Source organism: Cavia porcellus, unplaced genomic scaffold (assembly GCF_034190915.1).
Source record: "Cavia porcellus strain 051 isolate PalLab524CR breed Dunkin Hartley unplaced genomic scaffold, mCavPor4.1 scaffold_4, whole genome shotgun sequence".
Lineage (NCBI taxonomy): Eukaryota > Metazoa > Chordata > Mammalia > Rodentia > Caviidae > Cavia > Cavia porcellus.
The window spans coordinates 81,218,733-81,246,447 of NW_026947487.1; the positions used below are offsets into that span (position 1 = coordinate 81,218,733).

General features: G+C 35.1%; 1 protein-coding gene across 3 annotated transcripts in view; it reads left to right on the forward strand.

Annotated features, from left to right (window-relative positions):
• Rap1gds1 (Rap1 GTPase-GDP dissociation stimulator 1) overlaps positions 1–27,715 on the forward strand; it is a 171,215-nt gene that overhangs the window by 29,002 nt on the left and 114,498 nt on the right. For all 3 annotated transcript variants that reach the window (XM_063247320.1, XM_063247322.1, XM_063247321.1), the window contains exon 2: positions 2,876–2,983. In XM_063247320.1, the coding sequence (XP_063103390.1) occupies positions 2,876–2,983 (108 nt within the window). The remainder of the gene's footprint in view (positions 1–2,875; positions 2,984–27,715) is intronic.

The window sequence follows — 27,715 nt, forward strand, 5'->3', positions numbered from 1 at the left end:
TACCATTTAGTCCAACCATTCATTGAATGCCTGTTGTATGGAAGACAACATAATGTACATAGTCTGTAATAGAGTGGTACAGAGTTACTATATGAACAGTTAGCACTGGTTGATCGGTTACTGTGTGTGGTACAGCCTGTACTGAAAGCATATGTTTACCTCATTTAGTCCTTGCAACAACCTGATGAAAATAAATTGTCATTTGCTTTTACCTGAGAAGACATGAAAATAAGCCAGCCTATCCCTATATAGGTAAAATATGGAGCCAGGACTTAAGCTTAAACAGGATGACTCCCAAAGCTGTATTATCACTAGGACACACTGCTCTTCCTTAGACTTGTGTGGGTGTAGTGGAAAAGGACCTGAATATAAGCAGGGTATAGAAAGCTGTACAATCAGTGCCATAATCAAAGAACAAACAAAATTTGAGAGCCTGAGAAAAGGAGGGGTTGATCTGATGGCAACATAAAAAGGGTTCCATGTCAGAATTGGTGTTTATTATCGATTGCAGAGGCAATAGCTATTTGATAGGTGGAGAATACACAGCTGTTTTAGACAGGAGAAATTAATTAATTCGACAGGGCCTTGCTCTGTAGTCTAGTCTATCTTTGAACTCACTGTATAGTCCAGGCTGGCCTCGAACTCATGGTTATCCTCCTGCTTCAGACTCCTAAGTTCTGCAATTACAGGTATGGATCACCATGAGCAACAGGATAGAGGAATTTAATTTACCCAGTTGTAAAATGGAGATATGCCTGACAAGTCAGTTGTCTGGTAGGAATGACATGCACATATTGTTGTGTGACCAAATAATAGGAGGTGAGAGTATAATATCCATTAAGGCTTTGTTTTTATGCAAAGTATTCTAGACCTTAGGGAATAATAAACCATTAAGATTTATGACTGAGTAGCGAAATGCTCTGAAAAGAATCAGTTGGGAAGGTAGCTAAAGTTCAAGAAAACATAATAGTTTTCATCTACTCACTCTAGCATCATAGGGTAAATAAGAGAATTTAAGATTTGTCTTCAAAGAGGGGGAGGATGTAATAGCCAAAAGAGAGTTAAACTCTGTTGGTTTTTGAGTTCCTCAACCTACAGAAAGAAATTCATTAAAAGAAAAAATAATGGGTCCTGTGTACAATAGCTTAATGCAGTGTGAATTAGGTAAATTCATTAGAGTTTTGGGTTTCAAACTTGCTTAGGACCAACTCTGTAAACCTATTTTCAACAAAGATAGTGTAGAAAACTGATTATAAAATAGGAAACTGAAAATGTGTTTTTTTCTTTCCTTTTCTTTCTTTTTTGAAACAGACTGTTGTTCTGTAATTCAGGCTACCCTTGGTTTTGTGGCAGTCCTCTTGCCTCAGCCTCCTGAGTGCTAGGATTATAAGCATGTGCCACCATGCTTAGTTTATCCAAAAATTTTAAATATAGTACTTTCCACTTGTCATACTAACAAAATGTACATTACTGGACACAACTTTTAAACTAACTTCTTTCTGTCAGTTTTTAAGCCTTTAGTTAAGTGACATATAATGTTCAGGAAGGATTGCTTTTTCTACTTTTGAAGCCAGGTTCCACAAGTTGATTTAATGCCATTCGTTTTTGGATAAATTTTGAAATTCATTTATGCATTTGTTATATTCTAAATGACTGAAAACCATATTGGTACGGATTTTTATTTTTGTTTTTGTAGTGCTATGAATTGAACAGTGTACCTGCTAAGTAGTCTGCCACTGAGTACATCCCAGGCCAAAAATAATTTTTTGTTTTACATTTGAGTGACATACATGTATGTCATGTATGTCATACACGCATGATGATATTAAAACCTACTTACTAGTTGCATGGAAATTTTATTAACTTCACTGGTAAGAAATCCTTAATCTATTTTTAAAGTGTATTGATGTTAGTGGCTATACATTTGTTTAAAAAGTTAAGGTATTTGAAAAAAGGTAAATGGGTTTTAAACTTTCACAGCTTTATAATTCTTGTCATGTGCTTGTTCCTTTGGGTTTTATCATCAGTAATGGTATACTTTTCCAAAGATAACAAATACATGTCTATGCATCTACCATCTACATATCTACTAGCATATAGTAAAGTGATAGGATTGGCTAACATTTTAAAACGTAGTATTTGAGATCAGTAACATTGAAAATAAAGCTATTATTTCTGAATGATACTGTGAAGAAGATAAACTGTAAAATGTACTACTATGAATAGCATAAGGAGTTTCAGAATGTACTTCCTAACCTTTACCTTACTATGACAGTGATGGGTAACTGCCCAGGCTTAGGTTTGAACTTGTGATCTTTCTGATTCAGCATTCTTAGAGGACTGGGATCGTAGATATGCTATTTTAGTAGTTGTATTCTATTGTACTGCACTTGTTCAAAAGCCAAGTACAGTTAAGAAACACACTAAATGTCCACAAAATGATCTATTTTGCAAATAATGTAAATTTTCTTGCTTTCTTGCAAGAACGTATCTTTAAAATATAAGGAATAATGTTGTGGCTCATTCTGAAGGCCTGGGAGCTCAGTCTGCAGTGCCAAATAAGTAAGGACATACACACATACATACGGGGTTGTGAAACACCGATTCCTTTTTTCCCCAAGTGGCTCGTTTATTATAAGAATACTAAAAAGTGGTCAGTGATAATCTGGAATGTTCTAGGTACTGTAATTATTTATAAAGTGACTATTTTACACTGAATGAAATGGACATTTTTAAAAACTTGTGCATCTACTACCATTTCATGTGGAGATTAAGTATAATGGGAACCTTTTACATGTAGTGGTAACTGTTTATCCTTTCATTGTAACATGATCATCACAAAGTTGATAAATTTATCTTTATTTTTTTTAAACAGATAATCTCAGTGATACCCTAAAGAAATTGAAAATAACAGCTGTTGACAAGACTGAGGATAGTTTGGAAGGATGTCTGGATTGTCTGCTTCAAGCTCTGACTCAAAATAGTAAGTTTTATTGTATTTATTCAAATTCCAAATGAAAAAAAAAGTCTAGTCAGCAGTCTTTAAGAAATGGTTAGAGATGCATATAACTTGCTCACATAACTTGAATACTTTTGAATCCTTTCCCTGAATACTTATATTGTTTTAAATGTTCCATCCTCCTACCTACTTCCCACCCCTAAAGTACTCAAAGCCAAAATGATAGGCAGAGAATGGAGGATTTCATTGTTATACCAGTCCCAGAGATAAGGCCATTATTTCATTCCTAACAGACAAGCATCATAGTTGTTTTTTTTTCAACACCTACATTTGTGCTTTGAAAAAGGACTGCTTACAGTATTACATTGTAGGGAGAGCAGGGAGGAGAGACAGAAGGGGGAGCTGGGAACATTTGACATTTCCCACTGATGTCTTATGATCTACCATTTTAAATAATTTTAATAGTTTAAAAGAATTATGCATCATCTGCAGTCTTCCAAAATCTCCTGAAATTGAGATAAGGTTGATGTTTTGTGTTGTGGTAAATTGAAAGAGACAGAAATCACATACTTCTTCACTAACATATAGCATTTGATACATTGCTGTTTGCTAATTTCTGTCTTATCACAATGAGTATTATAAAATGATTTTCAATTGCTCTTAATTCTGGGCAGTTGTATTTAATTATGCTTGTATTTAATTATGTTATTTTCTTTGTCCTGAAACTGTTGCTGACAAAGATGTTAGGGGAGAATATATATTGTAAAGGTTTTGATTTCAAGGACTCAGAGATGTATGTTATTTCTTTTTTATATAAACTGTGGCAAAAACACCTGAAGTAATCATTTGTGGTACTTTTCATTAATGAAACAAGTTTTTGGTTTTTCTTATGTTTACTTTGAGACAAAGTGTCACTAAATTGCTCATCCTGACCTCAAACTTGTGGTCCTCCTGCCTTGGCCTGCCAAGTAGCTGGAATTACAGGAATGTACCATCTCTAGCTCAGAAAAAGACCACATTTTAAAGTTGGTTTTTAAAATTGTTTTTCAGTAATTCTCTTTGCTTTTGATATAACTGTCAAACTATTTAAGCTTAGTGGAGGAAAAGAAATTTGAAACAAGCAGTTCATTAAGAGCATCTGAATGAGACCTTAAAAAGAAAGTAAAGGTGAAGGGGAGGGGAGGAAAGGGAAGGAAAGGAGAGTGTCTAAGACAGTGTTACACATTGTAGTAGAAACAGGTAGGATTTATATCTAATAACATTAAATATACTTTAAAATGAAGCTTGTTTGTCTCACTTTCAGTTGCCTGGCAATTGGCAGTCTCATTCAGGGTCATAACTCAGCTAGAAAAAAACATATGATAACCTCATACATGTGCCTGTGTAGGCAGCTTTGCATAGCATAATTAGCCTGAATGAATTGAGTATCTCAAGTTTATACTCTTGAAGAGTTTTATTACAACCTTTGTCTTCAGTGAACTCCCTTCCTTCTTGTTAGCAGAATTTGCTTTTTAAATAGACCATTTGCTTTAGACTCATGTTCTTGGTCATGTGGAAGGATACTAGTCCCTCCAGAAAGAGCAGAAGACAGATGAAGAAAGAGGAGGAAGCAAAGGTAGATAGTGTTTTATAGAAGAGTTTCAAGAAATACAGAGAAGTTTATAAGTGTTAGATTTCACTTCAGATCCATTTGGGCTTATATATTGAACCTGTTTTTTGAGCATATTGTTAAAATCATATACCATAAAAATTTCTTTTTTCTTTTTTTTGTGGTGCTAAGATTGAACCTAAGACTCACAGTACCACTGAGCTGTGTCCCAGTCCCAGCTAAATTACAAAGCCAGAAGGCCACATTATTACAGGGTATTCACAGAACCAACAAACTCTGCTTTATTGAATGACTTTCCATGTAGGGAACCGAATAAATGTCTTCTTAACAATCAAAATTTATAAATTCTTCTCATGACTTAAGACTACTGATGCGAAAGGGTATGATAAAGGCAGAGGAGTTTGGGCAGATATATAGACACACTGTATGTCTTTAGAGCACCTTTTGTCTGTTAGCATTAGGATAGGTTACATATCTGTTACCTAATCTTAGCCCCAAAATATGTGTAGTGTCATCATTTAAAGGATGAGGAAACAAATTTATTCAAGTTATTTGCTTTGGTGTGGCAGAATCCAGAATTTGAATTTGAACTCTTAGTTACAAAATAAAAAATTTATATTGTATAAATTGAAGCTTTTTACTACATTAGTGAAATTGTTCTAAGGAGCTAGATTTTTTTTTTATTTTTTTATTTTTTTTTTTTTTGTCTTTTTCCTTTTTATCGGTACCAGGGATCGAACTCATGGCTGCCTGCTTGCAAGGCAGGCACTTTATGCCACTGAGCTAAATACCCAGCCCCAAGGAGCTAGATTTTAATATTGTCTTTTTACTTTTTCTTTAAAAATGTTACAAAATTTTGTTATTAAAGATGAAGGGATGTAGTATACCTTTTTGCTAATTAGCATCTAACTTTTAAACCAGAAAAAAAATAAGAATACACCAGCAGGGATGTGTGTTACCTATAACTATTGTTCAGTAAAATGAGAGGTCCATTTCTTTCCGAAGTCTTAAAGGTAAAATGAAAAAATATTGAACTTATGTAGTCTCTTTAAAGCATCATTATTTGTTTTAGAACTGATGAAAATATTTTGTGCAAATATGAGATGGTAATGTATGTCATCAAAGTCTAAATTTAAAGCTGGGTGTGGTAGCATATGCCTATAATCCCAGGACTCAGGAGAGTGAGGCAGGAAGTATCTTGGGAGTTGGAGGCCAGCCTGGGCTACAAAGTGAACTCCATGCTAACCTGAATTGCATAGCAAGACCTTGTCTCAAAAAGACCAAAACAAACAAACACATGCCCACCCAAAGTACAGACTTAATGTTTTATAATTCACTAATTTTTCATTGGCGAAGAATATTCCTAAAAGAAATACAATTGTGAAGTATCCACTCTATTTTAAGTGTATTGAATTGTACATTGCAAGTGGTCATGGTTTGAAATTATTTTTACTTTGATAGATAGCCTTAGAGTGGTTTTCTTTACCTTTATTCATTAAATATATTTATATCCATCTGAAGAGATAAGAGTTAGAAGATTTGAATACTTAATACATTTTAAGGGAAATACTTGTTTAAACAAGGATTTGAATAACTGATTTAAATTAATAAGAGGCACTCATTCACTCATAAAGCTTCACATCTCACTTTTAAGATGTTTTCAATAAAATACAGAAAGGCCACCAGCCAAGAAAATCGGCCTACTTATTCTGGTTTGTTTTCATTCAGATTATAGTTAGAAGAGATTCAGTGAATGCTTTTTGAATTATAACATGATTGTATTACTTCAGGCTGATTTAAAAATTTATTTTTTTATTTATTTTTAATTTTTTTATTTTACAGAGAATAAAAACAAAGCAAACCAAAACAAAACAGAACAAAGTAAAGCAGAGTAAAACAGTGCAAAAAACAGTGCAAATAAAAAACAGTGCAAATAAGATTTCAGAAAAAGATAGCAGGAAATCAACAGGAGACTGAGGCAGGAAGTATCTTGGGAGTATACTGGCTACCATAATGTCTTGTTTTCTTCAAAACAGTTGTCCATACCTTCACACACAATGTTAATAGAGTAAAAATAGTATAAAATCAGTCAAAACACAAGAATGAGAGCCTTAACGGCTTTCAAGACCAGCCACTAGGAAATCAATAATGGCTACCATAATGTCTCTTGTTTTCTTCAAAGTAGCTATCCATATCTTCATATATATTGGAATCAAATAATTGAAAACAGACTTAAACCAATGAAAACCAAGAATAAAAGCATTATTATTGTCTCGTTTTCTTCAGTGTAGCTGTTTATACTATGACCAATACTAAAATCAATTCTTGTAAACTCTTAAGGTGGAATTCTAGGCATATATAAACATATACATGTACATCTACACTTTCTGCATCAGAGGAAAAAACAACAAATAAATAATTATTATATAAGAGCCCAAACAGTAACAATGTAGACTTTCAAAACAAGGTGGTAGTAACATAACAATTGTTGGTTTTTTGCAGTTATCTGCAAAATTGCTACACGAATTACCAGATACAGTCATGCAAAATTGATTTGGATGTTATCTGTTTTGTTCTAAGAACTAACAGAAATGGTAGTGCAATCATCTTAGTAATGTTAAGAGTGTACATATGAATTTATGTCTTACTTCCTTTCTCTGCCTTCTTTTCTCTTTTCCCTGAGTTATTTTTTCCCTCTTTGAGCAGTTTATTACCCTTTCACCATATTTATTGAAGATTTTGTATCTTATTTTCTCTTTCAGTTTCTTATACTTAATACTGTATAAGCCAATATGGTATTTACACATGTGAGTTTGATTTATTTCACTTATAAGTATGTTCTCAAGTCTCATCCATTTACATAAAAGCCTCAATGTGGTTTTTCTTTATAGCTGAGAGGTATTCCATTGTATAAAAATGTCACATCTTTTGTTATCCATTCCTCCGTTAATGGGCATTTGGGTTGTTTCTAAGATTTAGTTATAACAAATTGTGCTGCTATAAACATGGGTGCACAAATACAATGTGATTTGATGTTTTTAGTTCTTCTGGGAATTTGCCCAAAAGTGGAATGGCTGGGTCAAATAGGACCTCCAATTCTAACTTTTTGAGGAATCTCCACATTGATTTCCACATGGTTGCATCAGTCTACACTCCTATCAGCAATGCAGAAGAGTTCCTTGTTCTCTAGCATTTTGTTATTGGTGGTTATCTTGACCCTGGCTATTCTTTCTGGAGTGAAATGGAATCTCAGTGTGGTTTTAAGTTACATTTCTCTAATGACCAATGATGCTGAACATTTTTTTTTTAAATTTTATTTAAAGAGGAAAAAAGAAAAAAACAAAAAGGGTACAAGTTATACAGAATTTCAGAAAAAATAAACAGGAATTCACTAGTTAATTGCATATTGTCATCTTAGAAATAGTTGCTTCAAGTTACAAAATTAAAGCATATAGAGGGGACTTTCAAACAATGAGACTGGAAACAGTTTTATTCAATGATCCAACAAAACTCAGTAATATGGTTATCTGTCTTATACACTTAAATATATATGCAGTTATATCCTTTAGAGCACTTTTCCTTTATTTTGTAAAATGACAGTTACACATTTTGGGTTTTATTACTCCCACAGTTCTTACTACTTTTTTTTTTTGAAGAAAGTAAAACCAAATGTGACATAACAGGACAGAATCAGTCAAATCAAAAGGAAAGACATAATACATAATGTAAAAACAAAATACAAGGGGCTGGGGATTTAGCTCAGCGGCATAAGCGCCTGCCTTGCAAGCAGGCAGCCGTGAGTTCGATCCCTGGTACCAGTAAAAAGGAAAAAGACAAAAAAAAAAAAAAAAAAAAAATACAAGGTGATCAACAATGGTTACCATAATGCCTCTTGCTATCTTAAAAAGAATTGCCTATATCATCAGTTACAATAAAATTGAACAAAAGCGTAAAGAACAAGACCGGTAAAACCAAAACATTGGAGACATTAGAGGACTTCAAAAGAAGATAATAGTCAACCAAAATGGGTGTCATAATGAATCTTACTATCTTCATAGTTGTTGCCTATACTTTTGAACTTGGTACTATCAAGCATAACAGAATAGAGGAAAATCAGTCAAAACAAGATGGTGAGAACAATACAGGGTTTCAAATAAAGTTAATAGGAAATCAATGTGGGTTACTATAATCTATCCTGCTATTTTTTATTTATTTTTCCCTTAATTAAAAGGATAAAAATGAAAAAGTAGATAATAAAAAGGAGATTGAGATAAAAAAAAGAGGGCATAACAACAAAACAGCGCAGGTCAAAAACATAGCCTTTTAAGCAAAATAGTGTTTCACCACAAGATAATCTCGACGTAAAAGTAGTTACCATAGTGTCTCTTTCCTTAAAATCTTTGAGTATAACTTCGTATACTGTAGCATCAAACATATCAAGACAGTGTAAAACGGTTCAAGAGAATGACAGTATTACAGGCTATTTAGAATCAACTAACAGAAAATGAACAATGGTTTCTGTATAATCTCCTTGTCTATAAAAGTTTTTGTTTATATTATCACATATAATAAAATCCAATAAGATACAACAGGTTAAAACCAATGGAGAAGAACAAAAGCTTGATGGGACTTCAAAACAAGAGGATGTTAAATCAGTACTACCTATTATGATGTCTTGTTTTCTCCAAAGTGGCTATTCCTACTATCCAACCTTCTCTGCCTCATTTCTGTTGAGCTCTTTTTCTGTCATTAGTTGTCAGTTTGTCTTCTTCATTTCACTTTCTGCTCCATTCATTGTGGCCTCTCTGCCACTGTTTCTGGAATCTTGGTATTTTTCATTTCTAGAATATCCTGCAGTAATCTCTGTAGAGTTGAATTGGTGGTTGCAAATTCCCCTAGTTCCTCTTTATCCTGGAAGTACCTTGTTTTTCCATCAATTTCTAGGGGCAGTTGTGCAGGATATATCAATCTTGGCGGGAGGTTATTATCTTTCAAAGCTTGAATTATTTCCCCCCACGTTCTTCGTGATTTGATGGTTTGTGCCGAGCAGTCTGCTGTAATTCTGATGGGTGTTCCCTTGTAAGTGATCTGTTTCTTGTCTCTGATGGCTTTTAATGTTCTGTTCTTATATCGAATTTCTGGAATTTTGATTATTATATGCCTGGGTGTAGCTCTGTCTGGGTTGTAGGTGGCTGGGGTCCTGTATGCCTCATACATCTGAGTATCTTTGCTAAATTAAGGAAATTCTCCTGGATTATTTCTGTGAATAGCTTTTGTAGTTCATTTGTTTGTGTCCCTACTTTTTCTTTTATGTTCTTAATTCTTAAGTTATAGATCCTCTTAGCATCTTCTAGCCTTCGTATTATTACTGTTTGTTTTCTTGTTATTTTTAAGAAGTTTTTCATTTCATGCTCCCACCTTACAAATCTCCAGTTCTGATAATCTATCCTTAGTTTCTTTCAAGCTGTTATGCCAGCTTTCAATAGAGTTTTTAGTTTCCTGGTAATCTCTTTGAACCTGCTTCACGGGTATTCTATGTTTTCTCTGTTTTCTCCATCAAACAATTCTCCCCTTTTTTTCTGTTCTTCCATCCCACCATCTGTTTTTTTCTTGGGCGGTGCTTAGCATGTCTCTAACTATTCTACTTATTTCTTGCTTTATTTCATTAAACACTTCATTTTTGAACTCATCTATGAGGCTCTGGAGATACCGCTTTATGTCTGTTGGTGCCGTGTCTGATACTGCATGTTTTCTGTCTTCATTCTCTTTTGCATTTACCTTTCCTGGATCAGTGTTCTCAAGATTGGGGACTGAGGACCCTTTCTTGTTGCTCCCTCTTCCCATATTTTTTGTTCCTTCCATACAAGCGTATGTAGGAGGCCCAGTTTTTTTTTTTTTTTTTTTTTTTCTTTTTGTCTGTTACAGTTTGTTTGAATCTGCCAGCTAGGTGTTCCCACCCACTGCAGTGTACTTGGAAGACACAGACCTGGGCAGCCTCTGCTGGGCCCATCCCTCTAGATCAACCTAGTGAAGGCTTCACTGCTAGGGTGCATCCCCAGGCCCAGGGACCTGATTTGGGCTGGCCTACTGGATCTTAGTCTGTGGTGTCACCAGGCCAAGTGCTTCCCACCAATCCCACTTTAGAGGCGAATATGCGACTAAAGTCACTGCAGGGCCCTGTTCCGGCTAGTCTGCCTGTTCCCAGAATTTCCTCTGTTGGAGCCTCCTAGTCTGTGAAAGGGTCTCCGTTTCTCTCACTCATCGCAGGTCGATGCAGGGCTCCCTGCCAGTCGCGCTCTCAAAGCCATTTGGTTTGCCGATTTCCATTCTCAGAGCTTTCGTGCATCTCTCTCCCCGCCGTGCCGATTGGGACGCAGCAGCGGCAGCAGGAAATTCAAATCGTGGCTTCCGATGGTGCAGGATCCAGCTTCCGTGCTGAGATTTTATCTGTTCCTGTTATAGCATCAGGATTACATTTCCAGTTGGTTTCTCTCAACTTAGTTCGTTCCTAGGTCAGCAGGGTACATCTCCCCCTGCTTAGGACTCCTCACAGGGCACTGCTCCTGGATTCTAAGCTGGTAATCTCAGAGAGCCTCCATGGCTGCTGTTATTTGTCCGCCATGTTCTCCCAGAAGTCCTAAATATTTTTAAATGTATTTTCCATTTGCATTTCTTCATCTGAGAAGTGTGTATGCAACTCAGATGCCCACTTTTGGATTGGGTCTGAATTTTGGGGACCTGATTTTTAAAAATTCTTTGTGTTCTAGATACAAGTCCTTTGTCTGAGGGACAGGTGACTTAAGATTTGTTCCCAGTTCATGAGTTTTCTTTTCACTCTGTTGGAGATTTCTTTTGACACGCAAAAGCTTTTTAATAAGATAAAATTTCAGTTGTTGATTCTGGAAAGTATTTCCCATGCAGTTTGATTTTTGTTTATGAATTCTCTGCTGACCCCTATGTCTTTGAGATTCTATCACTTTGTCTTCCAGTATATTTAGTGTTTCTGTTTTAATATTGAGATTTTTAATCCATTTTGACTTTAGTTTAGTGCATGGTGATAGGCATGATTCTAGTTTTAGTGTTTGGCATATGGAAAGCCACTTCTTCCAGTGCCACTTGTTAAAGAGTCTATCTTTCTTCAGTGAATGTGTTTGACTCCTTCGTGGCTGAGGCTGTTTGTAGTTGTGTTTGTATCTTCTAATCTATTCCGCAGTAACATGCTGGTTTTATCACAGTAGCTTTGTAGTATAACTTCAAGTCAGTGATTGTGATTCCTCCTGAAGTGGTGATAGTGGACAGCCTTGTCTTGTTCCTGATTTTAGAGTGAAAGCTTTCAGCTTTTGACCATTTAATATAATGCTGGCTGTTGGTTTGTCATAGATGACTTTCATCAGATTGAGGTAAAGAGCTTGTATTCCATTTCCCCTAGGCTTTTTATTATGAATGAGTATTGAGTTGTATGAAAAGCTTTTTCTGCATCTATTGAAACAATCATGTGATTATCTTTGGCTCTACTGATATGATGTATTACATTTATTGATTTGTGTATGTTAAACCATCCTTGCATTCATGGGATGAATCCCATTTTGTTGTACTGTATAATCTTCTTAATGACTTGGTACATTCTGTTTGCCAGTATTTTATTGAGGATTTTTACATCTGTGTTCATTATGGAGATTGGCCTGTAGTTCTCCTTTTTGGTTTGGTCTTTATCTGGTTTTGGTATTGGGAGTAATTCTTACTTCCAGGAATGAGTTAGCAGAAATGCTTTCCTTTCAATTTCATTGAAGAGTTTGAAAAGTGTCGGCATTAAGTCTTCCTTGAATTTCCTGTAAAATTCAGCTGTGAATGCATCAGGACCTGGGCTTTTCTTTGTTGGTAAGGTTCTAACTACATGTCAATTTCATTTATTGAAATTGGCTTATTAAACAATTTTACATCTTCTTGATTCAGCTTTGGTAATTCATATGTTTCTAGGAATCTGTCCATTGCTTCTGTGTTATCAAACCTGTGAGAGTAAAGATTTTTGATGTAATGAATAGATGATCTGAAGAAGAGACACTGAGATATCGAGTGCTAATTCTGTAGCGTTATGATATAAAATCTAGCAGTACTATTATTCTCTGTTCAGAGTGATATTAGCCTATTTTGTTTAATTTCAGCGTACATAAAGATATGGACAGCTATTTCGAAGAGAACAAGAGACATTATGGCAGCCATTGTTGACTTCCTTGTTGTCTGGTCTTAAAGATCTAAAATGCCTTCATCATCCTGTTCTGATTAGTTTAGTACTGTATTGTTTGGTATATATTCATTGTGTGTGAAGATATGGACAATTATTTGAAAGAAAACAAGAGACAGTATTATAGACAGTGAAGATCTCTTGGTGGTCTTGCTTTGAAATCTGTTTCTTAAATTGTTTTCTCAGGATCTGTTTAATTTTACCCTCTTTAAAATAAAAAAAATTAAAAAGAAAAAGAGAGTAAAAGTTTTTGAACTAGGTATTGATGATCTTCTGTATTTCCACAGGGTTTGTAGTGATTTCATCCTTTTCTTTCGTTATTGCATGAATTTGAATTTTTTCTTTCCATTTTTAAATAAAGTTGGCTAGAGGCTAATAGATGTTATTTATTCTTTCAAAGAACCAACTCTTTGATTTGTTAGTTCTTTGTATTGTTTTCTTAGTCTCTATTGCTTTGATTTCCACTCTGATTTTTATAATTTCCTCCCTTCTTTTTGCTTTGGGCTTGGCTTGCTCTTCTTTTTCTAGATGTTTGAGGTGTAACATCATGTTGTTTATTTGTGTTGGTTCTGTTTCCTGATGTGAGAGTTCACTGCAACAAGTTTTTCTCTGAGAACTGCTTTCATTGCTTCCCACAGATTCTGTTAAGATATATTTGTATTTTCATTTAATTTGTTTTTTAAAATTTCTTCTATAACCTATTGATTTTTCAGGCGTGTATTATTTAATTTCCATACGTTTATAGAGTTTTTGCAGTTTCTTTTGTTACTCATTTCCAGTTTTATAGCACTATGATCATATAATACGCATGGAATAATTTCAGTTCTTTTGCATTTACTTAAGCATGTTCTGTGGGCTAGTATATGGTTTATTTTAGAGAATGTCCTGGGTGAAGCTGAGAAGAATGTATATTCTGATGTTGTTGGGTGAAACACTCTGTACATGTCTAAGTCCATTTGTTCACAAGTTTGATTCAATTCTGTTATTTCTTTGCTGACTTTCTGTCTAGTTGGTCTGTCTCTTTGTGTCAGAGGGGTGTTAAAGTCTCCCATTAGCATTTTTTATTGCTTATTTGATTTTTCATTTCTATTAATATTTATTTTACATAGCTGGGTGCTCCCATATTTGGTGCATATATATTTAGGATTGTTATCTCTTCTTCTTGAAGTTTTCCTTTAACTAGTATGTAGTGACCTTCTTATCTCTTCTGATCATTCTTGGTTTGAAGTTTGCATTGTGTGTAAACAGTACAACTACCCCTGCTTTTTTGGGGGTTCCTGTTGCATAACATACTGTTTTCAATCCTTTGACACAGTCAGTCTGTGAATTTCCTTTTGGGTTAGATGTGTTTCTTATATGCAGCATATGGTTGGATGTTGTTTCTTGATCATTCTTCCAGTCTGTTTCTTTTAAGTAGTGAATTGAGGCTATTTACATTAATAGTTAAAACTGATATATGTTGACTTATTTTTGTCATGCTATCTTTCTGCTCTTGGTTCTTTACCTTTCTGCTCTTTAATTGTGTAACCCAGCTTGGTGGCTTTTATCTGTTGATGTTCTTGGAGTTGTAGATTTTTTTAACGACTATCTAGAATATCTTTCAGTATTCTTTGCAAAGTTGGTTTGGTGGTCGTGAAATTCTTCAGCTGTTTGTTGTTGTGGTGGAAGTATCGTATTTCTCCATCAATTTTGAAGGGTAATTTTGCAGTGTACTTTAATCTGGGTTGGACGTCATTTTCCTTTAGGATTTGAAATACTTCACTCCATGCTCCTCTTGACTTCATTGTTTGTGTTGAGAAGTCTGCTGTGATTCTGATAGACTTATCTGTCTCTTTCTCCAATAGTATTCTATTCTTATGTTGAATTTCTGGGGTGTTGATTGTGATGTGTCTCAGTGTAGATTTATTTTGGTTATGGCTAATTTGAGTTCCATATGCTTCACTTATCTGTATATGTTTCCTTTCCCATGTTTGGGAAATTTTCTGCTATCATTTTTGTAAATAGTCTTTTGATATCATTTGTGTTATCACCTTTTTCATTTACACCTATCAATCTTACATTATTTTTCTTTGCATCAGCTTGCAACTGTTGAACTGTCATTTTCTGATTCTTTGTTATTTTCCACAGATCTTTCCTTGCTCACTAGTTGCAATCTTCAAGATCTGAAAATCTATCTTCACATTAATTCATATGGTTCTACCAGCTTTTGATGGAATTTTAGATTTACTAAATGTCTCCTTGCATCTGTTTCATGTGGGTTCTGTTGTTTTCTTACGTTGTTCAGAGAAGGCTTCCATCTCTTTGCAGTCCTCCTCAGTTTTTTTTAACTAGGTGTTCCTTAGATGTGTTAAACATTTCTTTATTATGTTTATTATTTTTTCTTTTCTCTAGGAGGTTATTTGTGATCTGAGTTCCCTTGTAGCTTCGTGGAGTTGCTTGTTTACTTCAGTTGCCGTCATTTCAGAAGTTCCAGGTGTTTGGTTCAGATTTTCTTCTAGATCCATGTCTCTTGGGCTTGTTTGGGACAGGTTGGAGGTTTGAGATTGCATTTTGCTTTTTTGTTTTGTTATTTTCCTGTATTCCATGGTACCCTAGTGACACTTAGAGACTCCCCAGATGCGGGGTGCACATTAGGTAGACCTTCTGCACTCCCCATGTGGCTCACCAAAACACCCCCGCTACTTGAGGTCACTGGGCAAGGAAGTGAGGCTACTGACTGATGTAGTAAGGCTGAATGGTATGTGGCATATACTGGGCTGGCTTTAAGCTCACACCACGTGATATACCAAAGCTCGCCAACTTCTTGGGGTCTCTTGATGTAGCTCTACTAGGTTCCAAGGAAAGATCCACTTCTGCACCACCAGGTAGGGATTGCTGTGGCAGGCTTCAGCTCATATGTGATAGCTCCTGGCTTCGTGAAGGATGGTTGCCAGTGCCCAGCCAGGACCAAAGTGAGAAGCTAGAGGTCCTGCAGTGTTCAGGGATGCTGGGTGGGGCCTACCAGGTTCCAAGCAGAGTCCTGCGGCTGCACAGCTAGGTAAATATTTCTGTGGCAGGCTTCAGCTCACATGCTATGGCTTCTTGCTACCTGGAGGTTCTTATTTAAAAATTTAAGTAAGTATTGTTTTCTCAAATCATTAAGGGTTGTCATTATAGGATATTGAGTCCTGTTCACCTTGAAAAAAATTGGGTTAAATTAATGATGCAAAAAAAAAGTTGTGTTCATTATAAAATCTGTTAACATTATTCTATTTTAAGTAGAAACCAATTCCCAGGGCTGGGGAAACCATAAAATAATGCCAGCACGATCACCAGCAGCATTAAACTTGAAGAATTAGGGTGTCTTCCCTGCCTTGTTGTATCATTTTCCTTTGTGTTTTGACTTTTAACTTTGGTTTTACTTGCTTGGTGACCATTTCTGGTTCATGTAATAGTTACACAATTGCTTATTTTCTGTAGAAAAACTTTGTGAGACGTATTGTTTTTAAAGAAAAGTTATTTAGTTTCACATTCCTAACTTTATATATCATTGTTACACTTTGTAGTTTTACTTCCTATTCTTCGTTCTTTTTTATTTAAACGTTGGGACTTTTAAACCTTATGTTTTATTTGTATGTGTTTCTAATGGGTCATGATTATATTCGATTTGAGATGTGTGCGTGTGTGTAATTTTTTATCTTTTATCCTTTCCTCCCTCTCCCTTTTCCCCAACTCCAAAAGCTCAGCCTTCTGTGTCCTCCAGTTTCTCCTTTATTTTTCCTTTAAATTGTTTATATTTTGAGTTTCTCAGGGAAGAGATCCTTTGGGATATTTATCCTCTGCATCTGACTTATTTCACTTATTATAGTCTCAGGATCTGTTTGTTTTGTTTTGAGGCAGGATCTCAGTATGTAGTAGAGGCTGACCTTGAATTTGCTTCTGTAGCCCTGGTTGGCCTCAAACTAATGGCAGTCCTCTTGTCTCAGTCTCCCAAGTGCTGGGATTACAGACTGCACCAGCTATCCAAACTACACCAGCTATACATTTTCTTACAGATAAACTCATGTATTTTTTTAATGACTAATTCTCTGTAGAGTGTTTAGACCACATTTTCTTTATTTGTTCATCTATTGATGGTTCTTTCCCATAGTTCAACTGTCACGAATTTTGCCTCCTTAAAATGCCTATCCATGTAACACTATAATATGAAGGCTTTGTCTCTTTCAGAGAGAAACCTGGGACAGCTCAATCAAATAAAATATCTGTTTTTAGTTTTTGAGGAATCTGCACTCTGATTACTACATTCTGCCAACAGTGTGAAAGAGTTCCTTTCCTCCCATACCCTCACCATTTATTGTTTCTTGAGTCCTTGATGTAGCCATTTTTAACTGGAGTAAGACAGAATCTCATTGGTGTTTTGATTTGTACTTCCTTTTTTTTTTAATTTTTATTTTATTTTTTATCTTTTTATCAGTATTGGGGTTCAAACTCACTACTGCCTGCTTGCAAGGCAGGTGCTTATGCCACTGAGCTAAATCCCCAGCCCATGACTTGCATTTCTGTAATAACCAAAGATACTGAAGATTTTTTTTCATGTACTTGTCATTTTTACTTCCCTTGAGAAATATCTATTCAGTTGCCCGTTTTTGATTGAATTTTTGAGTTTCTTTATATATTCTAGATATTAGTTCTGTGTCAGAAGAGTAGTGGTCAGAATTTTTTCACACTGTACTTGACTTTTGTTTCTTTCCCTTTGCAGAAGTTTTTCAGTGGGTCTTTGAATGTGGGGGGCAAAAATGAACCCTTTTTTACTGTTGGTAGTAGTATAGACCAGTATATCCACTCTGGAAATCAGTGTGGGGATTCCTCAAAATGCTAGTATTAGAGGTACTTTTGGACCCAGCTATTCCCTTTCTGAATATTTTCCCCTGAAGAATTAAAAGCATACCACAATAGTATGTGTGCAGCTGTGTTTATAGCAACACAGTTTTTAAGAGGCATGTCTGGGAAACAGTCCAAATGTCCATCACCTGAGGAATGGATAAAGATGTGTTTTTATACAATGGAGTACTTCTCAGCTGTAAAGAATAAACTTGAAGCATCTATAGGTAAATGGATGCAACTTGAGACCATACTCACAAGTAAAATAAGTCAGACTCAAACATGTAAACATTGTGTTGTGTTTGAAACTGAAAGAGTAGGGTCAAAATATACAGTAGACATTAGCAAATGAGAAATTGTTCAAAAGGAAAAAAGGAACTATGATGGGGAAAGGGAAGAAAGGAAAGGGAAAAAAATGCAAGACAGTTGCACTGCTATCTCTTAGTTTGTTGAACAGAAAGATTTTGTTAATACAGATTGAAGAATTTTTATGCCCATATCTTCTACTTTGAGGAACTACTTTAAAGATAGCAGCACACAATGTATTAACTATTGTTATTCTGCTATTACTTTGTTATGAAAGTATTTTTTTTTCATAAAAGAAGTCATTTACAAGATACTTAAGGAAGAATAGTGATGAGTGAAAATTTAATAAGTAGTATTGAGCAAAAGAACAAAAACAAGCAAGAGAATGAGAAAAAATGATCAGAGAAGATACAGTCAATACTGAAGATAATAAAGATCCAACTTACATGTAATTAGAGTCCTTGTGAAGCTAAACAAACAATGAAAACAAGGTAATATTTAGAACTATAAACTTTTAAAGATCTGAATCTTATGTATCAAAACTAATGTAAGCTATAATCCACCACAAACTGATGACGAAAACTGAGCTGAAATGGTCAGTTGAAATGCCCCTCTGAGTGTCAGCGCCATTCACAAAACTGTGGCCGAAGAGAACCAGGCCTCATCAGGAGGTGATGCCTACCTGGAAACCAGTGCCATGCACAGGCTGGTGCTGGAAAGACACAAGCCTCTCTCCATGCCTCAGTGCCATTTGCAGACTGTAGAGGGAGAGAACAAAGCCTCAGCAGGAAGTACCCCCTTCCTGGAAACCATATCATTTTCATTGTTTTATTGGGTTGGGTTTTATTCTCTTGTTTTGAATATGTTAAATCTAATGGCATGAGCAGGTATTTAAAAGACATATTTGTAGCCATTTTAGATTTACTATTGGTTTGTTTTGAAGTCCTTTATTGCATTGATTACTTCGTTTTTATTGTTTGTATTCTTTTTTTTTTTTTTTTTTTCCCCACCAGGGATTGAACTCATGACTTTGCACTCACCAGGCAGGTGCTTGTGCCACTGAGCAAAATCCCCAGCCTTATGTCTATTCCATTCTGCTTTGTTTGATTTTTACTATGTCCAAAGGTATCTGCAGCTATTTTGAAGACAGCAAAAGGCATTATGGTAACTAGTCTTGATTTTGTAAGATTGTTAAGTCCTGTGTGACTTATACTGGTTTGATTGGTTTTATTCTGTTTTATTTTCCTTGGTTTTATCCTCTTTATAGTATAGGAAAAATTTTAAACATTAAATGCAAAAAGTAACTTAAAAGTCTTCCATGCAAAAACATGACGTTGTAAGTGGGAAAAATTCTAGATTGGTGTCAGACTTGAGAACAGTAATGTAGATTTTAGTAGGGTAGCAGTGTTTTAGGGCAACTCAAGGAGTAAGAATTTTATAATGAACCATGCTGTTTGGAAAATATCAAAACTATAGAAAGAAACTCTTAAATATAGAAAAAAAATAAAGCAAGTGCTTTGCTCAGTATCTTTCCAGAGGAGTCTTCTAAACTGTTGCTGTTTAATCTAGTAGCCTCCAACATGAATGCTTAACATTTGTAGTAAGACTACTCTAAATTGAAGTGTGCTGTAACTTTCAATTTTGTAGCACATTTTATAAGCAGTATAAAGAAGAATGTAAATTATCATATTGACAGTTCTTAAAATATTGATTACATGTTAAATCTCATATGAAAGTCTATGAAATATTTAAAAACCCTCTATTCCCATTGTAGCTTTATAAAGGCCAGCATTTCTTAGATTGTAGGTAGAGGCTGAGCAAAGTGGTATAAGAGTTGAACCAGCCAGTGTGATATGATAGAAAATGTAACTGTATAAGTAATAATATATAAAATTATTCCTTCCAAAATAAAAGTGTTTATTTTGGCACATTTTAGGTATACATAATGATTACATTTGTTATAGGGAATTTATGTCTGTACATGACACAATTTGATATTTTTCCCCATTCCCCTATTATTCTTTCAACTCCCTTACCCTCCCTTACTTATAATTGCTTTGTTTCCATTTTTTTCTTTTTTTCTCATTTTTCCCTCTTTTCCCTTCTTTTCCCCCTTTAAAAGAACCTTAAATTCATTGTTCTAGAGTTGAATTTTAAGGAGGAAAAGAAACCAAGATATGTTCTAATTTTAAGCAGAAGGGAGAAAATACTATCTAAATCTATTCATATCCAGGAGTTTGTTGAGAAAGGAAAATAGAAAGACTTGATCTGATTGGAAAAATGAGAAAGAATATCTGAAAGTCCTTTACAAGCCATGAGATTAGTAAAAGAAGCAAGATTCGATCCCATTTGTTGATTCTTGGCATTATTTCTTGTGTCACTGGGTTTCTGTTCAGACAGTCTTTATCCACACCTCTGTCCTCAAGAGTTGTACATATTATCTTTCAGATTGTTTTTAGTTTAACCTTGAGGTCCTTGATCCATTTTAATTTTAGTTTACTACATTTTAATGAGAAATACGGATTTAGACTCCATCTTTTGCATGTGATGATCCAGTTTTCCCAGCAACCTTAAAGAGTCTATCTTTCCTCCAATTTTTTGGCTCCTTTGTCAAATTAGCTGTATGTGTCTGTAGTTGGTTTTGCTTCTTTTATTCTGTTCTTCTGTTCTGTTCTGTTGATCCACATGTCTGTTTTTGTGCCAGTTTTGTGGTGTTTTAATCACTGTGGCTTTATAATGTAACATCAGGTCTGTGATTGTGAGGTTACCTGCTTTACTTTTGTTACCCAGGATTGCTTTTGCTATTCTAGGTCCCTTCCAATTCCATGTAAATTTTAGAATTGTTTTCTCTCGCTTTGTAAGAAATATTGATTCTTTGATTGGGATTGTGTTAAATATGTATATCAGTTTTGGAAGTATAGACATTTTGATTACATTGGTTCTGCCTAATCCATTTCTTGATTTCCTTTTTTAGTCTGATGTAATTTTCATTGTTGTGGTCTTTAACTTCCTTAGTTTAATACTAAATATATAATTGTTTTATGCTCTTGTGAATGGTATTGCTTTTTCAGTGAGTTTATTATTAGTGTATAGGAATACTATTTATAGGTGTTTATTTTGTATCTTGTGACACTGCTGAATTTGGTTACCAATTCTGGGAGTCTTTTCTGGAGTTTTTTTGGATCTTACAAGTAAAGGGTAATATCACCTGAAGATAATAATATTTGTTGTCCTTTCCTATACATACTCCTTCTGTTTCTTTGTCTCATCTGCTTGTTCTGGATGATGTTTCATGGATTGTATTGAACAGGGTTGGTGATCATGGACATCCTTGTTTTGTTCCTGAATTCAGAAGGAAGACTTCCAGATTTTCCCCATTTAATACGATATTGGCAGTAGGTTGGTCATAAATCACTCTCATCATGTTGAAATAAGTCCTTCTGTACCTGTTTTCTTCAGGGTTTTTATCATGAATGGATGTTGGATTTTGACAAAAACTTTTTGTACATTGATTGAGATGATGTGTGTGAATTTTGCCCTTGTTTCTGTTTGTGTGATGAATTACATTTGTTGATTTGCATGTGTTGAGCACTGAAGTCTGCTTAGTCATGGTGTGTGATCTTTTTGATGATTCATGGCAGTCTATTTTCCATTATCTTAAGTATTTTTGCACTAAAGAAATTGGCTTTTTTTTGTGGGGGGGGGGCTGGATCCTTGTCTGCTTTTGGGATCAAGATAATGTAAGCTTCCAAGAATGGTTTTGGAAGTATCCTTTCTCTTTCAGTTTCTTCAAGGCATATTGGTGTTTAGAGTTCTTAAAGAATCCAACTGTGAATTCATCAAGTCCTGGGCTTTTCCTAGCAGGTAGCTTTGTTTATTCTTTTTTTCCCTCTTCTTTCTGTTTTCCTTAGTGCTTTAATCTCATTGCCTTTCACTGGCTTGTTGAAGATTTTAAGCCTTCTAGGTTTGGATTTGGCAATAGTATGTATCTGGGAATCTCTGCATTTCCCGAGTTCTCCAATTTTTTGGCATTACATGTTTGTGAAATACGTGCTAATAATTTTCTGGATTTTGGCAGGGTTTGTTGTGATGTCACTTTTTCATTTCTAATTGCATTAATTTGTGTCTTCTCTTTTATAAGATTGGCTGAAGGGTTGCCTATTTTATTTATTCTTTCAAAGAACCAGCTCTTCAATGCACTGCTTGTTTTTGCTTTTTTTTAGTCTCAGTTTTATTAATTTTTACTCTTTAAAATTTCCCTTCTTATACAAAGTCTGGGTTTGTTTTTTTCTTGTTTTTCTAAGAGCTTGAGATGCACTATTACATTATTTGGCTTCATTCTATTTGTCTATGTGAGTATTCACCACTATGAATTTCTCTTACAGACTGCCTTTATTGCTGTGGTATTTGTACTGGCATTTGCGTTTAATTCTCAGAACTGTCTCATTTCTTTTATGTGATGAATTGATTATTCAAGAGTGTTTTATTTAATTTCCCGATACTTGCATAATTTTTGTGGTTTCCATTGCTGTTGATTTCTAGTTTCATTGCACTGTGTGGCTACAAATTCCATTTTTTTGCATTTACTTAGGCATGCTTTACTAACTAGTATGAGGTCTGTTTTGCAGAAAGTACCATGTGCTGTTGAAAAGAATGTGTATTCTTTTGTTGGATAGAACATTATATATAGTGGTACCTGGTACCTGGGTTCACAAACACTTGTATTTGCAAACAATTGGTTGACAAAACAGAAGCGTTTGACAAAATTTTGTTTTTGTTATCAAACTGCACTAGGTGATAAACCTGACCATAAATATCTTCCACACAAACACAAACATGGTCATCTTTGCTAGAATTGTAGAAGAAATTAAGTTTGTAGGCTGAGGAACCATTGTATCTTTTAAGTCCATTTGTTGGAAGATTTGGTTCAGCTCTTTTATTTCTTTGTTGATTTTTTTTGTTGTTTAGCTCATCTGTCTGTTTTACAGTGGGGTTGTGTGTTGAGTTTCTTCAATATTTTTATTGATGTTTATCTGTTCTTTTATCTCATAATCTGTTTTATGAAATTGGGTGTACTGTTGTTTGATGCCTATATATTTGTAGTTGTTATTGCTTCCTGTTGAGTAAGTCTGTTAACCAGTGTGTAATATCCTTCTTGTCACTTCTAATGAGCTTTGGTTTGAAATCTTATTTCTCTGAAAACAGGAATGCTGCTCTTGTTTTGCATTGTGTAGAATATTGCTATTCGTTCCACTCAAAGACAATATAGCAAAAAGACCCTTGTCCTCATGTTTCCAGTCTCTACAAGTATAAAAGGTTAGCCTTTCTCTCAGTCTTGGATAATATAGCAGCACAAAATAGACTAAGCTTATAATAGAGAACAAATGTGTAAGAGAAGGTGATACAAAATAATACTGTATGCCAAATACATACAGAAAAGAGAGTTGACATGCTTAATATTTAACTTAACTGCACTTTCAAGTTTTTTAGGGGAAGACATGATGGGTTTATGCCACTGAGTCTTCCTAACTTTCTTGAGGGTTCCGTATAACTGTATCAACAAGTAGCCATAGGCATTGCATTGTTTACATACTTGAATGAAGTTAACTGGTTCTCTAATCATGCATAGTACACACACACACACACACACACACACACACACACACACACACACATATACACACCCATCTGCAGTTCTAGTTAACCATGGTTAACTGTGGTCCTGGTATATTAAATGGCAAATTCTAGAAATAAATAATTTGTGAGTTTTAAATTGCATATGCTGGTTGGAGTAGCATGTCTTGTACCATCCCATCTGGCAGGTAAATCCTTGTATGGTCTGATGTATTCATGCTGTATAGTGCCTGGTAGTCATAGTACATTAAAATTTGTAGATGGAAACATGCAGATACTGTTGTGACTGATAGTGTGTTGTGCCTGAAAGCACTAAGCCTTCCTTACCTTAACATGTAGGCAGTATGTCATATCACCTGATCGCATGGAGTGCACGTAGAAGGACAGTTAAAGATATGCTACATGCTTTTACTGTAAAACATTATTGTTCTTTTGTTTTTGTCAATCATTTAATATAATTTATAAGTTAAGCTTCATCCTGAGTATGTATATTAAGGAAGAAACTGTTAATGTATGCATGTGAACAGACATACAAACACAGTGGTTAGGACTGTGTTGTAGTCAGGATTTTCAAGGGAACATATTTAATACAAGACACATAATTTATAGAATTATTTTTTATTATTTTTAGTCATTTTAGTACTGGAAATCAAACTCAGGACCTTGTGCTTCCAGATAGATGCTTGTGCTGCTGTGTCCCTAACCCTAGGATTATATTTGATAATATTCACCCAAAAAGTCAAATGCAGAAGAGTGCCAGAGTCCACATACTTAAAGAGTCAAAAAATCCAACTGAGGGCCTAGATCCCACAGCAGTGTCCTACAAAAGTCCACCTAAGACCCAGAACCTGTGGCAGTGTCCTCCACAAGTCCATCTGGAGGGCCTAAAATCCACAGCAATGTCTCATGCAAGACTATATCAAGGATCAGCTCTGCGAAGGCCCAAAAGTCAGCGGTGGAAGCTTAGAAAGTCTGTGCCAGTGGGCTGAGAGATCTGCATTGGAGCTGAGAAGTGATGCTCAGAGTAAGGACCAGAGTTCCCTCAAAGAGAGCCATAGCCTTCCTCGGTGACAATAAAGACCCAGGCTCCTTGAATGATGAGAACAGCTAAATTCATATCAGGAAAACCAGTGTGATAAGCTTCTCTAGGAAAACCAACAGTGTACCATAGTCCACTCCAGTTCTGCTCTTTATGCTGGTGGCAATAATTCTCAGGTGGGTTTGCTGATTCCTTGATCCTGAACTTTCTATCCTACTAAAGAGTGAGAATGTACATTTCTATTATTTATAAATGTTGTAGTCAGGGTTTGCAAGGAAAATGATTACATCCAAGACACATAATTTGTAATTTATAAATTTATAATTCACACACATATTTCACCTAAGGAGTAAAATACAAAGAAAGTACAGGAAATCTGTCCACATATTAAGACTCAAGGAATTTAGCTACTGGCCTGGATCCTGTAGCAATGTCCTGCATGAATCCAGCTGAAGTCCTGGAGCCTATGACAGTGCCCCCACAAGTCCAACTGGAGGCCTAGAGCCAATGACAGTGACTCATGCAAGTCTATTTCACAGCTCTGCTCTGTGAAGGTCCCAAGGTCAGCAGTGGAAAAGCTAGAAAGTCTGTACCAGTAGGATGAAGGAATCAGTGCCAGCAGGTTGAGGGTTCTGCACCGGAGCCAGGAAGTAACGCTCGAAGTAAGGACCAGAGGAGCTCCTCCAAAAAGTACCACAGTCATCCTCAGCAACAACGAGATCTTGAGCTCCTCTTGACAGTGAGAACAGTAGAGTCCATATCAGGGAGCCAGCATGACAACCTTCTGGAGATTCAACAGTGTACATTTTCCCCTCCGGAGCCAGGAAGCAATGCTCAAAGTAAGGACCAGAGCTCCCCCAAAGTGAACCAGAGTCATTCTCACTGACAAAGTCCTGAGTTTCTCCGATGATAACAGCTGAGTTCATATCAGGGAAACCAACATGACAAGCTCCTCCAGGAGAATCAACAGCTTAAAAAGACCCAACAGCTCTAAACAACAACAATGCTTTTCCTCTCCAGGACTCATTTTGATGCTGGCAACGATCCTCAGGTGGACCATCTGCACTCAGCACCACACTGATTCAGTCCAGTTGGTGTTTAAGTTGACTATCAGATTTCAGTCCACCACAATAAATGATGCAATCTGTAGGATTTTGTAACAGCAGTATAAATGACCTGATCCATAGTGCTTACACTAGTTTCTCTTTATCTGCAGAGGACATGTTCCAAGACAACTAGTAGATGCTTAAAGTTGTGGATAGTTACCAGTTAGTGGTGGATTAACTAATGGTCAATTTGGAACACCCAGCAGAACTGAGACAGTGTGTGCTGAGTGTGGAAGGTTGATGCCAACCACATTAAAAAGAGAACTGAGAGGAAGATGGTGTATCATTGATTCTCCTGGGGAACGTGGTTGTGCTGGTTTACCTGATACGAACTTATTAGGTCAGATGGTCCTTTATTGTATCCTCACATGATAATTACCATTTTCTCATCCTAGCATGGTGGCACATATCTGTAATCTCTTTCTTGAGAGACTGAGGCAAGAGGATCATTGTGAGTTTGAGTCCAGCCTAGGATATATCATAGTTCAAGGCCAGTCTGAACTACATAGTAAGACCTTCTTGAAAAAAAAAAAAAAGGTACCATTTTCACTAGAAAGTAATTTTGACTGAATAACCATTTGACAGTATAAAACATGAGGCATTTTCATTTTGGAAAAATAATAAAAATTTAGTGAATCATTTTCTTTAGAGCAGTTTCTTTATAAAATATATGTCTAATTAGTTTGTATAATGTTTACAGTTTTATTTTGATTTATGGATAAAAGTGAGGTGATTTTTTTTTTCCTAGACATTTCATTTTCTTAATACCATGGATTGTACTATATTTGTTATTAGTTAACTATGCTGCTTTTATCATATACTAGCCACTTTAATACCGTTGCTTCAGCGTTTTGGTTTTGTTCTGACCCATTTTTAATCTGTTTGTCTGTTATTGTGCTGTTACCTTCATGTTTCAGTTATGATAGCTTTGTGGAGGAAGTTTCCCACTATAAATCTGTCTTGCAGAAGTCTTAAATTCATGGGTCATATCAGAGACGTTTTAGAAATACCCGGTCACATTCCTTTAAAATTCTATTGAGATTGCAGTGTCATAAATTAATTTGAGAAGAGTTAAAAACTATTGGATGTTTTATTTCCCAGTCTGAGTTATATTATATCTTCTGTTATGCAATTCTTCTGTGTCTCAGTAATATGATATAGTTTGGTTTATATGTTTTCCGTACCATATGAACCAATAACCATACCATCATTTCTTCTTAAAAATTTTCCTAGTACTTTTTGTTGTTAAACATGGATTTCCCCCTATATAACTTTTAAATGATGATTAATTTGAAGTCTATATTAGTTTTTATACTTTATTTGTATTTTTGTTTTATGAACTAGTTAGTTAAATGTTTAGCTTAGTTCTCATGATTTTGTAATCAGAACATCTACAGAGTGATACTTTGCTCTTTGTAGCTCAAGCTGAGCTACCATGTTGACTTTAATTTACAACAAAGTAATAAATAATGTTAACTAAAATAATGTTATATTTTAGTTTCGGGTTGAAATAACAGCTCCTGTAGTGCTTTACTGTCACAAATAATATGTTTGGATGTTATGTAAAAATTTCTCTATTTTAGGAAAATAGTGCTAATTATAGAATGATTTTTTTTAGAATAGACTTAAACCATAAATCCTTAGCAAAAATCAATTCATATTAAAAATTATTTCTGTCATATATTTTTAATATAAAGCTTATTTATAATTAAATTTTTTGGAGAATATTAATATGGGGAATTTTTTCTTAGGAAGAAGTATAAGCTAGCTTTATAATTTTTTGAGTCAGGATCATTTAGTGTGCTAATGAGGGTCACTATATTTTATATTGTACTTTGTATTTCAGAAACAAACATTTGCCTAAGTTAATACACATAAAAAACAATTCAGATCAGTAATACAAATGTACATGTATTGGAATAAGTTATTAAATGGTCTTACAAAGATGGAAAACTTCTGA